The sequence below is a fragment of the Poecilia reticulata genome, chromosome 3 (genome assembly GCF_904066995.2).
Source record: "Poecilia reticulata chromosome 3, P_reticulata-male-v2, whole genome shotgun sequence".
Classification (NCBI taxonomy): Eukaryota; Metazoa; Chordata; class Actinopteri; order Cyprinodontiformes; family Poeciliidae; genus Poecilia; species Poecilia reticulata.
The window spans coordinates 6,575,002-6,588,334 of record NC_088832.1 but is presented as its reverse complement, the minus strand read 5'-3'; the positions used below and the strand labels follow the sequence as shown (position 1 = coordinate 6,588,334).

The following is a 13,333-nucleotide window of genomic DNA, read 5'->3' as shown; positions in this document are numbered from 1 at the left end:
GCAGGAAAAGGAACTGCTATCGAACTGCTAGGTTTTGTATCCATAAATTCCTTAATACATATGAGGTCCAGTTTCATCTGACATGTGCTAAATCGCCTGCCAGAACACGGCTCATATCTGTCTGTCACTCTGTGCTGCGTGCTCCTGCCCAGTCTTTTATATTTTCATATTTTGTTTGCCTGCACACCTATCTGACAGTGATAATCACTGTCAGATCACAAAATAAACTATTCCAGGGTCCGACCTGATGAATGCTGGCGAGTATTTCAAATCAACTGCGAGCTTTCAAGCTAAACCGGATTAGCTCAAAATAGTATTGACATTCTACTACAAGCGAAATGATGTGTTGGTCAATAGCTGCACTGACCACATAATTGCACAATTTGACATTTAGAAAATAAATTACCTTAATAAAAACAATGGCAATTTTGATAAAAACAAATTTTTTTGATAAAAAGTTTTGGCGCTCGGTTGAGGTTTTATTGGTTTATTTTGCGAAACCACAATGGAAACACCTTTTTCGCATCACACGAGTCACATGATCAACAACCAGATGTTGCCTATGGCGCTAACCACAAAGAAGACGACAACAGGAAGTAGTTGCAGGATCATGTTGTGGCATTTTTTTATTAAACTAATTTACTCATGTGTGATTTTAATTGCGAAACTGTGTTTTTTTTTACCAGTAGCGGAATATTGACAAAGTTTTGCGCAGTTAGTGTGTGCCTTGCGAAACAGTCCATATCGGAACACCGGTAACATCAGCAGTACCGTGTGCAATAGATGGTCTCTTTCCCTGGAAATGTGCTCTGCGACAGAAACGACAGCCTCCAGGTAGTGACGAGTCTTCTCCTCCTTCAGCAAATGCTCTTCCTTTTGTCTCCTCAGCGTACTCATCCTCCCCTCTGCCTTCCTAATTGATTGACAGGAATGATTGTGTGAGTTAACAAGCGAGAGAATTTGAAACAGGAGACAAAAGCTACATTGTAAAATGGAGAGGAGATAAAACAATGGGAAAATGTAGCAGGGTTAAGGAAAAAAGGAGTTGGACAGAGAGAGAGAGAAGAGGTGAGAACAGAAGAGAGACAAAGAATTAACTGGATATCTTCAGACGCTTCCATCTGTACAAGGACGTGAGACAATCCTCGGCTAATCCAACACCCTTTCTGACAGTCTTCACACCTCGGAATGAGAAACTCCACATTAATCTCAGAGCAAGCCTGCTGGGAAACCGAGCATGCTCCCAGAGCAAAGGAGATTTTAGAACAGCTTGAGTCCATGATTAAAATAAAAAAAATCATCATCTGCATTTACCAAGACACATGCAATAAAATCTGCATATGAATTAGACGTGCAGAACACAAGTAAATCGTATGGGCCAGCCCTTATCGGTGATCAACCAGAAGGAAACTAAATAATTTACTGAACCACTCAATTCACTAAGTGAAACGTTAAATAGATTACACACAGAACAGATGGTTTCAAGCCTCTCTTTTCTGTTAATTATAATGATTTTGCACTTAAACTTTTTTAAAGGGGCAGTACTATGTAAAATCAACTTTGCACTATGCTATTCCCTCATCAAAAACATACTTTTTTGATGTGCCACCTCGATTCTTTCATGCAAGTTTGAAAAATCCTTTAATCTCCCATGGCAACTATTCAGCTGGGTGGACATAGCTTCGCCTTCAAGGACGAAGCTCCTCGTCTGATCTTCCCCCTCACAGAGCCCTCCTTCTCACCTTTCCACTCAGCTCCTTCAGACTAGCCATCAACAATTAGCAAACACCTGGTGGGACTGCGCAGTTGCTGAGCTCATCATATGGGCTACTTCTCAGTGAAATGCTGGTAAAAACGTTAGAGGGCTAATAGAGGAGCGACACTATTATGATTTTCTGAAGGCAAAGTTTCAGAAAGAGCAGGAGTTTTTAAAGAGACATAGTCCCAATTTCAAGGCATGAAATCAGGAAGTAAAATATTTTTTAAGTCATATTTGATATATGAAGCATTTTTATAGCAACTAAAGTGACATAGACACTTGATTATGTTATAAATGGCCCTATGTACCTGGAAAACATAAAAATTTCTCCTTTAATACAGAAATATGGGCTGTATAAAAAAGTATGTTTAATATATTTGCTTAAAGGTTGCTATTTTCAAAAGTTACTTTTAATATGACAAAAGAGCCTCATAGCAACACATATTGTCACTTTCCTAAAATAATGGCCTCTGCCATTTATTGCCAAAAGTGTTTTGTTTTTTTTCTGCCAAAAGCAGCTTTCGGAAGAAAAGAAAAAGTAATTTTTTTTTTTTTTGGTCAAAACCACTTTTGGCAAAACATTACTTAGGGCCATTATTTTAGAAAAGTGACTATACTCTAATATGTTCAATATGACTGAACAGCCTTGAGCACATTGCACCTCCAGATGTCTGTAAAATACAGAATCTGCATGAAAAGGAGGGATGGAAAATATTTTGCTCCACTCATTTTCCAAATTTAAATGCAATTCCATAACTTCCAGACTTCCACAAAGATGTACCAACACAGTGTTTTTGTTTTGTTTTGTTGTGCATTAATGGATTCAGAAATGCATTCTTCTTATAATTTAGGAGTCAGCGGATCCAGAAGAAGCATCTCATCTGGTACCTGTTTGCTTGTTTGCAGCGCTCCAGCTCAGTCTTCGCCGTCCTCACATCAGCAGTCAGGCTGACTTTGTCCAGAGCCAGACTCCTGATCTCCTCCTGCAGGCTGGACATTTTTAGAAGAAACTGCTGCTTCTCGCTCTTATTTCTCCTCTCCTGCTCCTCCACCCGTCTGAAAGTCAGGAGCAGATTTAAGCATTAAAGGATTCGCTCTGGTAAACAAATTTCAAGGGAAATGTTTCCAGATTTTTCATAATATTCCAGTTGATATCTTTTTTTTTCCATATGGATTCTGTCTGAAGTGCTGCAGTCTACGAAAAATAAAAAAACAAACAAAACAAAACTATAATCAAACACGAAACCTTGAAAGGCTCAAAGCTTTGGTAATTTTTTCATTTTCTTTGAGAGCGCTAATTTTTTCTTATTAATTTGCAGAACTCTGCTGGTTTTAATTACTCTCTTTCATGTTAAATAATTCATCCCCCTGCTGGTCTACGTGGCAATTAAAAATACAATGTTTTAGGTGCTTCTCTTGTTGTACTTCTTGAATATTATCTTATTTTTCTGCACCAAATCATTTGTTTTGAAATATTGAAATGAACTAAACTGTACATTTATGAAAAAAGTAATAAGGTGGAATCCACAATTGCACAATTCTCAATCAGACAAATGGAACAGAGTTGTTTAATGCTGATTAATCATTTAAAGGTGGTAATATTAATCAAAGCAGAGACTGTAGAAGCACCTTCTGAGTTTGCCTGCAATGCTGCAGTGCTCATCCCATGTGACGACATCCTTGAGGCGAGCCTGCAGCAGCTCGACCTCCTGCATGCGTTTCTGTAAGTCCCTTCTGCTTCCTTCCAGGTCCTCCTGCAGACGCTCCTTCTCTTCCTCCAACATCATAAGCTGCTTAGACATTTTCAAGACTACAGAGAAAAGCAGAAGGGAAAGAAGTAGGCAAAAAATCTAAAGATTGTTCAGTTTGGGATTTTATTTTACAACTTTCACATTGTTGTTTTTTTGGCTCATGAGAAATGTGTTTCAATTTACTCTAGCCCTTTTTCGCAGTACCTTCAGATTGGTGTTTGCTGTGGTTGGCCTTGGCTTTTTCATGCTGAGCCTCCAGCTGACCAATCAGAGCCTGGTTCTCCTCCAAAACCAGAAGAGCCTGCTGCTGAATCATCTGGCTGCAGAGAGATTGGAGGGAGTTTTTTTTTTTTAATTCCTCAGTTCTTTGGAGGTAAAACTGAAAATAAATATATCCAGTGCCTTGAAAGTTCTTTTGCACATTTCATGTTACAGCCACAAACCTCAATGCAGTTTTGATAGACCAACACAAAGTAGTGAATAATTGTCAAGTAGAAGGAAAATTACAGCTCCAATAATAATAATAATAATTATAATAAATACATATACAATAGAAAAGATTAGATTAATGGGAATACATGAGTATTTCTACAAAGTAATGCACCATTAACTAAGAGTAAATAATCTCAAAGTCTTTTTTGACGCATCTAGTAGTAAAGAGGTTTATATTAAACTTTTTACTTCAAACAGCACTTGATTTAATAATCAATTTGACATCTGCTATTTAGCTTTCAAATTGGCCTCATTGTTCTGAAGATCAACATGACAAATATGAAGCCAAATTAGTATTCAGTGATGTCATGTTGATTAAATTGTTTGGAAAAACTGTCTAATTTATGCAAACATATAATGAGGGATAAGTATAAAGGTGATTGTGGAGGTTTTGCAATTTCTCTCCTTGTTATTCTGGCTGACTAAACTAACAGAGCAAAAGGCCAGAAAAGCAGAAAAAAAGGCACTTTATTTTTTGTTTATCACCGGGATAAGTTCTGGTTCTGATGATCCAACACTTCTTACCAGTCCTTATGGTTGACCACATCAATCTCATTGCGGAGCTTCTCGTTTTCTTTCATCACATTGTCTACCTTAGTTCGTAACTTGGTCACCTCCTCCTGCAGCAGGCAAACACACAGAAGAAACTTTTATTCGTGTGAACAAACCTTGAAAATTGTGTAAACCAGGAAAATAAAACAGAAACCAAATAAAAAGAGAGCCCTTATTTTCTACATTTTTCTCAGTCATTGCTCCTCCCAGTAGAGACCGGGCCAATGTGGGTTTTTTTCCCCTAAACGTTCATGTGTTTTATTATGTCTGTTATTGGAGAATGTGAAGCTTTTTACACCTTTAGAGAGCTACTTGTAAATGTCGGAAGGAAAAAGAAAAGAAAAACACAGAAATGCATATGATCTGTAATAAAAAACAGTTTTACCTCAGTGGTTTGTAGAAGAGCTTCCTTCTCATTCATGTTGTCTTCATAGGCCAGCAGCAAAGGGCATAAATACTTCATGTCAACCTAAAAAGATATGGATGATGAAAGAAAATATGCTAAATATCCCGTTTATTTATGTCACATAGAAAGAAAAACACTTATTGTCCTCCTGACCTCTGTAACAGGAGCAAAAACTTAAACCTAGCAGAATCACAAAAAGGTTTTTTTCTATACTAACCAGCCATGGAGGGGGAGAACCTGTGCTTGGTATGCCTTTGATTTTGGAGCTCTAGATGAAATTCAGGAAAAGGCAAAACAAAAAGTTAGTTATTATTTTTCCTTGAAGCTGTTACTCAAATTTATCATTGGATATACAGAATTATGCTACAACAAATGATAAAATAACCTTAGATGGAACCTTTTTAACTAGAAAGGTTCATGTTGAGCTCACTAAAAGAATTCATGGTCCATATCAAAGAAGATGTTTATGCAGTTGTTATGTGCTTCGGGCACATTATCATTTTTGTCTATTTCTTTTCCTTGTTTTCTTATAGACTTTAGTTGAATGACCTTTTGTTAATCTATTTTGGAGTTTGGATAATTCCTTTTTGGTCATTTAATTACGTTAATTTGTGGCGCTGTTGGTCCGCCTATAAATAGGCTGGCTTTCGGCATGTTGAGGGCCCGCCATCTTCCTGCCTGAGCTCCGCCTTTTCCACCCGTTTCCGCTCACTCCACCCGCGCGGTGCACGCACGTCCAGTCGCTGTGGGCCGCAGCTGACTTTCCAGCCTGCCATGTGGTATTTCTGTTAGACTTTGGTTGCTATTCTTGTAATTTTGGCCTGGTGGGACCGGTTGTCCTGTTTTCGATCTTTCTTTTCATTAGATTCTTTTTTGATTTAGTCCGGTACCAGTAGGGGCTTCGACGGCCCTGTATAGGGTTGGCCCCCTGCTGTACCGTTTTGTTCTGTTAGATCGGCTCACCAGGTCCAACTTTCTGTTAATACTTTTGGGGTTTTGTTTTTCTTTACTTTTGGGACACGGGATCTGAGGGCCTTAACGCCATTTTCTTCGCAGAAAATCAGAAGAAGCTGACCTAAGAAAATCCAAGTGAAGAGAATTTATGAATAAAACATTTTGTTATACCCTCATCTTTTTGTCTCGTGTCCTCAAATATGTTGTGCCCTTGGTGGACATAACAGCAGTAAAAACAAAAAAAGTCAGTGGGAATTGCTAACTGTAACTGGTAATACGCTATAAAAACAATGTTTTACTTTCTATTTCTTTCAGTTGAAAAACTTAAGGAACACGTTCAGAAAGACGAGGAATACAGTACTGTGTTTCACTGGTCTAACACGATAGGCTTCCCAGCAAGCTTTTGCCAAACAATACTTTATATATTCTATTCCGCATATTATTTAACTGCAAAGCTCTGTTTTGACTAAAGTTTTGCTTTATGCTTTTGTCATAAAGTTCTTCCTCTGTCTTTATCCTATTTCTTTCTTTCTTTATTCTTTTGTAATGTAACGCTATTTTAAATCCACCCCCACCTTTATCTTTTTTCACCTCCACTGGCACTAATGAGTCACTCACAAAGACATGTTGGTACAGAGGAAGCAAACAGTCAGAGATGAGCACAAGAAAACTCCTGATGTAAAAAAAAAAAAAAAAACTGCATGAGGTAGTCATGATTAAAAGCACAGGTCTGCTTTCATCCGCCAGTTAAACGACACAGCAGCGCGGAGAGAAAGGAACGAAGAGCTGCAGACAGTTTACTGCAGGAAATCACATGGAAGAAGAGACAAGAAAACCTCCTGTCACTCAGCAGGGCTGCGGATCAAAAGCAAGACGCTGGATGTCTATCAGAAAAGCTTGATTAGAAAGGCGGCACAACGAAATGATGAAATGAACACAAAATATGATTAAATCATATGAGATTGCAAAACAAATATTTCCAGAAACGCATTGAAGTGAAACGTGTCGTATCACAGGCATGGTTATTATACAAAGAGCATGTTTGATTACAGATACAGTTGGGTGATTTTGGCTGAACTCGTTAGTTTGATTAGCTCTTGTTCTCAGCACATTGCTCACGTTGGTTGAGTTTTTCATACCTCTTGTTTGGACAGCGGTCTGAAGCGAGCTTGGTAGCGGCTCAGTTCCATGTTCAGACGGTGGACGGTCAGTTTCAGGGCGTCGTTTTCGTCCACCAGCTCCTGTGCGTGCTGTCTCAAGCTCTGTAGCTCTACCTGACTGCCTGCTAGCACAGCATAGCAAGGTATTCAATATTATCGGTTATCAGAATGACACGACGGCATATTAGGGCCAAAATAGCTAAGTAAAAAAACAGAGGAGCAAATTTCTGCCAAACAAACGCTGGAATTTTGACATTAATCTCAGAAACTTTCGAGAAAAAAAACTTAGACATCTCTGAGCTCCTTAAATTGAAAAATTTGTGAGAAAAACCCAAATCTGAGAAATGTCTTTAAAAAACAATTTGCAAGAAAAACACATTTTAGAAAAAAAAACATTGAAATTCTATGAAAATGTTCTACTTTTCAAGTTGACCTGAAATATATATATATATATATATATATATATATATATATATATATATATATATATATATATATATATATATATAAATATATATGTTTTTTTTTTTTTTAACCATGAAATTACTTTTTTAATCTACAATGGCTCTAATAATCCATCATGATATCTCACTGATTCATTTATAAATCACAACGAAACAAGTGGAAGGATTCTTGGAAGACATTTTCTCAATACTGATTACATTTTCCAAGTGACTTTTCTGTTTTGGGGTGTAATGAAATCATGGTAAAACTAGAACTTCTGTGTATTGAACATTTATATTTTTTTACTTTAGAGTTCTTGTTGTTTTATTTTGTTACTAAATGCTGCAATCATTTACTTCACTAAACTTTCAGACTTATTTTCTCAAACCTGCAGAGGATCTCCTCTGCTCCAGGCGATCCAGCCTCTTTTCCAGCTGCTTATCTTCGTGTATCGTCTTGGTCTTCCTCTGTTTCTGCAGTTCACTGTATCCTCGGTTGGTTTCTGGAGGCAAGTGGACGTTCTGTTTAGGCATTTTAGCACCACCAGCCCTGTTAGTGGTTGGGATGGGTGGCAGAGCTGAAATACAATAAGGACAGTTCTAAATCTCTAAAACAAATGCAGAACTTTTCTTTTAATATAGTAATTTACCAGCTATCTTTCTGCTGAATGAACTATGAAATGCATAAGAAACCACAGTACAAAAAAAAGAAAAGTTTCGGTTTGCCTGACTTTGTGGTAGATTGCCCTCTAGTGGATTAATAACATAACACATGGTCGTTGACTAATACTAACAACTGTAGTGCCTTGCAAAAGTCTCAGCCCACATTTTGTCACAAATTTTACTATTTTATTTTTTCTGTTGTTTTGGATTGCATGCGACTGCTCAACAAAAAACATCAGAACAATTTTAAATGCTGGCAAAATGATACATTTTAGTATGTAGCTAACAACAGTTTATCCTACTTGATGTGAAACAGCCAGATCTTCCTATTCATTTGGACAAATGAGTGTGAAACACCTATTTCCTACTGAAAGCTCAGTTTAAGGCAGAACAACAGAGGAATAAGAAAACAACAAGAAACCTCTGCTGGAAGTTTAATAACTGTTTGGTGGATAAAAGAAGATGTATAAATAAAAATAAAGGTAGAAGGTGATAGGAAACACATACATCGCACGTCTTCCTTGAGGTTTTCAGAGCTCTTTCTGAGAGTTTCTCTCCTCCTTCTGGCTTCTGGAGATTGGCCACTTGATTCCTCGGTGAGGTCTGGAAGGTATAAAGAAATTAGTGTAACGGCAGGAAAAGTACACGTATGTGAGTGTTGCATTTGAGATCATGTATGGATCACTTTAACAACGTGCACAGTAGAATATTGTAGGTCCTCATCATCTAATGTCTGGACACAGCTCAAGTAATAGCGAATATAATTTAGTTCTAATGACACCCGTTTAGTGTTGGAAAACTAGTCAAGTAAGTATTAGGAACATTTTAAATTAGTTTTGCCTCAAAACTACGAACTCCCACTGTTTTCTGTCCTTAAAAACATCAACCTACAGCATGCATTTTGTTGCATTTTGCTGTGATTTTAATGAAACTAGCACAAAGGTCAAAGATGTATGCTATAAAATATCCAAAGTTCAGACCTCAAAGAAAACCAGTTATCATCAGGATCTGCCAGAAGATTCCTGATTGATGCAACTCCAGTCGTTCTTCTTCATGCTTTCTCATGCTGGTGATAAATGTTTCCATCACTTCTGTGCTACAATCATTTTATTCTGGAGCAATTCTACTGAGTCTATGTAAGCTACTGTAATCCATCCATGTGTAGAGTAAAGTCAGTACCTGGAGATGGCACTCTCCTACCCAACATGTGAGCAGCCAGAGACAGAGCAGCCTGGAAACCAGACGGGTGAAACAGGAAGTCAGACAGACAGATAGCGAGAGAGAGACATAACTTTTCTGTATGAACATATCAGAGCATACAGACTCTATAGCTCCACCAAAAACATATTTTGATGTTGTATAACACAGCAAATGTGTGCTTCCTTACCTCTGCTTCTAGAGGCAGGTCATGAACTGTTTCTGACACTCTAAGATCCTCTCGTCTGTCCAGAGTTTGATACACATGCTCGTCCGCATCACCTTGGTCACCAGCTCCGTCTTTGTCATCTTCCAGCTCTCCCTCGGAGTGGTCAGGGGACGAAAGGTGTGGCCGGCTAGCCAAATCCTCCGACCATCTGTCTCTGTTGAAGGTAAGGTGATTTGAAGACTGAAAATGACTGAAAACTTTCTCGCTTTTTATGAACTCACTTTAATTCCAGTTGGAAAAGGCAGAATTTGGACTTTGATGCAAGTCCAGGAAGGAACTCTTTGTGGCTCACTAAATTTTATAGCCACAAAGGGATACTTTTCTGAAGACTGGACAGCAGTGCAGCTGTAGAGGAGAATTCACCTTGAGTAAAGCACACTGCTGCCATTTGGCTCAGACAGGAAGGATTCGGAACGATCTGTCTCAGAGAAGGACCTTGGCCGAGTGGGCGGGATGACCCACGTCTGTCCCGTCAACGAGGAAGACAGGATAGCTGCAGCCAACGCTGATCTGTGGATGTGAACACAAACGTTGTGTAGCAAAAAGGCACAAACAATAAATACTGCTTGTGAAATTTGGCTCACTAAAGTCAGAAGATATCATTTTATGACTTACTGTAAAAGATAAATTAGTACCTCAGTTCAGCCCAATAAATAAGTGCCATGCACCCCATATTCTTACACTCACACTCTTGGTAAAGATGTTTTAAAAGCTCAGTTCTATATATCCTCCATCTTCTTCAGGTCATCTTGCAATGTTCTAATGGGGTTTCCAACTGCAAGCTGATTATTGATTATTATCAGGTTCTCAATGCTAGTAAAATATTTGGTGACACTTGCTGAAATGTGAAATTTCATGCAATTGGCCATGAAATTCATTAAGAAACTACAACTAGTTTGCTGGGTTTTTCCCTGTGCCTATTTATTTATTTTTTTACAACTTTATAGTTGGAGTTTAGGTATTATTAATAATGTCTTCCAACAACAACACACTAATTACTATGTAATTAGTGATTACATAGTATCACTATGTAATCACTAATTACATAGTGATACTTTCAAAATTCTTGTCAACTTCCAAAGCTTTTTTTAAAACTCAAAAACACGGTAGGCAGCTGGACGAATGCCTTAGTGCCCCTACCATCAGACATCATCTTCTTTGGCTTTTTGCACACCTTTACCAGAGGGCCAACAATTGTGGAATCTCCCTTGAAGTTGAATATTGATTACAATAATAATAATGTGTGTGTCTTATTTCAGTAATGACCGTAGAAATGTAAAAGAAGAAAAGAGGGGGGTAAAAAAAGGCTTCGGGTAAAATAGTGTAAAATGTGAAAAGATGCTGGAGGTTAAAGGTGACAAAGGCAGTGTGTGAAGTACCTATGTCTCTCAGGTGAGGGGTCTGGGCTTTGTGGGGGAGGAGTACGAGGCACAGCGGCTTTAGGAGCGATGGAGGCGGCAGGGATCAAACCATGAGCTATGTGCTTCTACACAACACAACACATCAACAGGGGAGAGGTTACAGGGTCAGCCTGTCACACATGGACAATAACTCTGTTTTTGTACAGAGGTTCAAGACTTGGAAATAAAATAACTAATGTCGTTATTTTATAGCAACAATGAAATTGGATGGTTGTTAGGGGAACCTGTTGTATGAGGAATGCAGATGAAATACACTAATGGCAACGGTGCTTTGTATTTGTCAGGTTACAAATAGAAACCTTAATGCTTTCGGTGACGTTTTCAGGGATAAACCAACACAAATTAGCACATAATTGTGAAGTTTTGTAAGCCAGAGAAAGGTGGTTGCACAAAGTACTGACTGTGGGGATTGAGTACAAAAGCAAGCCAAACTTTTAGATTTATTTATTTATATATATAAAAAAAGATAATTCAAAACCTTACAATTACTGCTTAATTTGTGTTGCTATTATTTAATACACCGCAATTAATGTTTGAACAGCAAGAACAATTTCAGGCATATGGATAAGTTTGCGTGGCGCTGTGAATACTTACCCGACATGCTTTAGCTGTTAAGTGCGCCATAATATTGTAAATGTCAGCTCAACACAAGATACGCTAAGTAACCCTAATTACACGATGCTAAAGCTAACACTACATGGCATATTAACCGAGTTAAACATTGGAAAGTGTTAATAAAAAATAACTTACAAACTCCTTGTCTTTCTCTCGTCTGAAGTTGAATTTCATCATTATGAAAATGATTCACCTTTAGCTCTCTAACTTGACAAACAAAAAGCTTTTCTTTTACGCAAAGACTTTACAAACTAATCACCAAACTGCCTTGTAAACAACCAGCCGCTGTTCTTGTAATATGATTGAAATTAGTTCTCTGTTCTTAAAAAACAGTCTACGACAACCAAGCTAACTAAATTAAAAAGAGATACTGATTTACCAGCAGCCGTATCTAGACGCTTAACCATGGCAAACCACGTCTTTGTAAAAGAAGCGGTGATTGGTTTCCTTGCTCAAATTCAGCCAATCAGACACTGTTTTAAATTTCCTAGCAACGGTGTTTCCAACAAATAACAGACCGTCCACCAGGGGCGTGTGTGTCCCATTAAATAAAAAAAATTCATGAGATCGGTTGAAACCTAGAAAGAAAGAAAGAAAGAAAGAAAGAAAGAAAGAAAGAAAGAAAGAAAGAAAGAAAGAAAGAAAGAAAGAAAGAAAGAAAGAAAGAAAGAAAGAAAGAAAGAAAGGATTTTATACTGGATAATTTTTCATTTGTATTTTATATATAAGCTGGCTATAATTAACACATAATTATTTAGTTTGGAAAATGCAGTTTTTCTACGACGTAGTCCTATAACCTAGACCAAATTGAGACCTCCAGTCTGTTTTAACATTCAGTAAAATTGCATTAAATTAATTAATATTTGTTTAATATAGATACAAAGTGTACTAGTTCCACTGACAGATTTCTTTCCACTTGAAATAAGAAAAACATCCTTTTATAAGTGAAAGTACTTTTTAAATTAATACTCAAGAATTATTGACTTAAACAAGCTTACGTATCTTGCTGAAAAGTGACTTTTCAGCACTTATTTAAATAGTACAAAAATATACACAAGAAACTAGACTAAAATTCCTGACAAGATTTTATGTTTTTGCAGCGTGTAACAATCTGTTACAGTGGTTATGTGAAAGCCTCGGACTGAAAATACTTGGTTGTTGTAACAGTCTGGGATACGCATAGCCATTATTCTTTGTCTTTATTTTCTTTTAATGACGCATCCCTCTTTGCACAGTCAGCTCTAGAACAGTCCCAAGAACAGCCAACTACAACGTATACTGTGTAGTTGCCAGCAAGATCTGGTGAATCCAAGATGCCACTCTTTATTTCACTTATCCAACACTAATCCTTGGAATTAAGTTACCAACCTGCTGACTGTTTATGGAGGCAAATTGAATCTGGAGCCTCAACCAAACTAGTGGCTGGTGACTTAAAGGAAATAGGTCTCTGTGTCACATCATCTTTAAACCCCAGGGAAACTTATTCAAAAGTATTTACATTTCTAGAAACTTGTCAACTCAACTTAAAAGGGCAGTATTATGTGTTTTCCAGACACATAGTGCCATTTTATTCCACAATTAAGTAACTATGTTAACTTCAGTTGGTAAAAAAATGACTTTCTAATTTAACGCCCATCTGTTTCAGGAAGTCATCACAACATTGCTCCTCCATTAACCCTTTAACAATGTTT

At 37.6% G+C, this 13,333-nt stretch overlaps 1 protein-coding gene across 7 annotated transcripts in view; it reads right to left on the bottom strand.

Annotated features, from left to right (window-relative positions):
• cep89 (centrosomal protein 89) overlaps nucleotides 1–12,555 on the bottom strand; it is a 47,446-nt gene extending 34,891 nt beyond the window's left edge. For 3 of the 7 annotated variants that reach the window (XR_001776492.2, XR_001776493.2, XM_081604990.1), the window contains exons 1-15: nucleotides 11,778–12,555; nucleotides 10,986–11,092; nucleotides 9,970–10,116; nucleotides 9,568–9,760; nucleotides 9,360–9,411; nucleotides 8,688–8,783; nucleotides 7,907–8,095; nucleotides 7,054–7,199; nucleotides 5,178–5,228; nucleotides 4,940–5,023; nucleotides 4,528–4,622; nucleotides 3,715–3,830; nucleotides 3,389–3,569; nucleotides 2,648–2,815; nucleotides 772–913 (exon numbers count right to left, since the gene is read on the bottom strand). Coding sequence is in view for 5 of the 7 variants with exons in the window: in XM_081604990.1 (XP_081461116.1) it covers nucleotides 772–913; nucleotides 2,648–2,815; nucleotides 3,389–3,569; nucleotides 3,715–3,830; nucleotides 4,528–4,622; nucleotides 4,940–5,023; nucleotides 5,178–5,228; nucleotides 7,054–7,199; nucleotides 7,907–8,095; nucleotides 8,688–8,783; nucleotides 9,360–9,411; nucleotides 9,568–9,760; nucleotides 9,970–10,116; nucleotides 10,986–11,092; nucleotides 11,778–11,819 (1,809 nt within the window). In the remaining 2 variants the exon portion in view is untranslated. The remainder of the gene's footprint in view (nucleotides 1–771; nucleotides 914–2,647; nucleotides 2,816–3,388; nucleotides 3,570–3,714; nucleotides 3,831–4,527; nucleotides 4,623–4,939; nucleotides 5,024–5,177; nucleotides 5,229–7,053; nucleotides 7,200–7,906; nucleotides 8,096–8,687; nucleotides 8,784–9,359; nucleotides 9,412–9,567; nucleotides 9,761–9,969; nucleotides 10,117–10,985; nucleotides 11,093–11,777) is intronic. The other 4 variants (XM_081604991.1, XM_017304173.2, XM_017304171.2 and 1 more) reach the window with 4 other exon arrangements.
• Nucleotides 12,556–13,333: the final 778 nt, after the last annotated feature.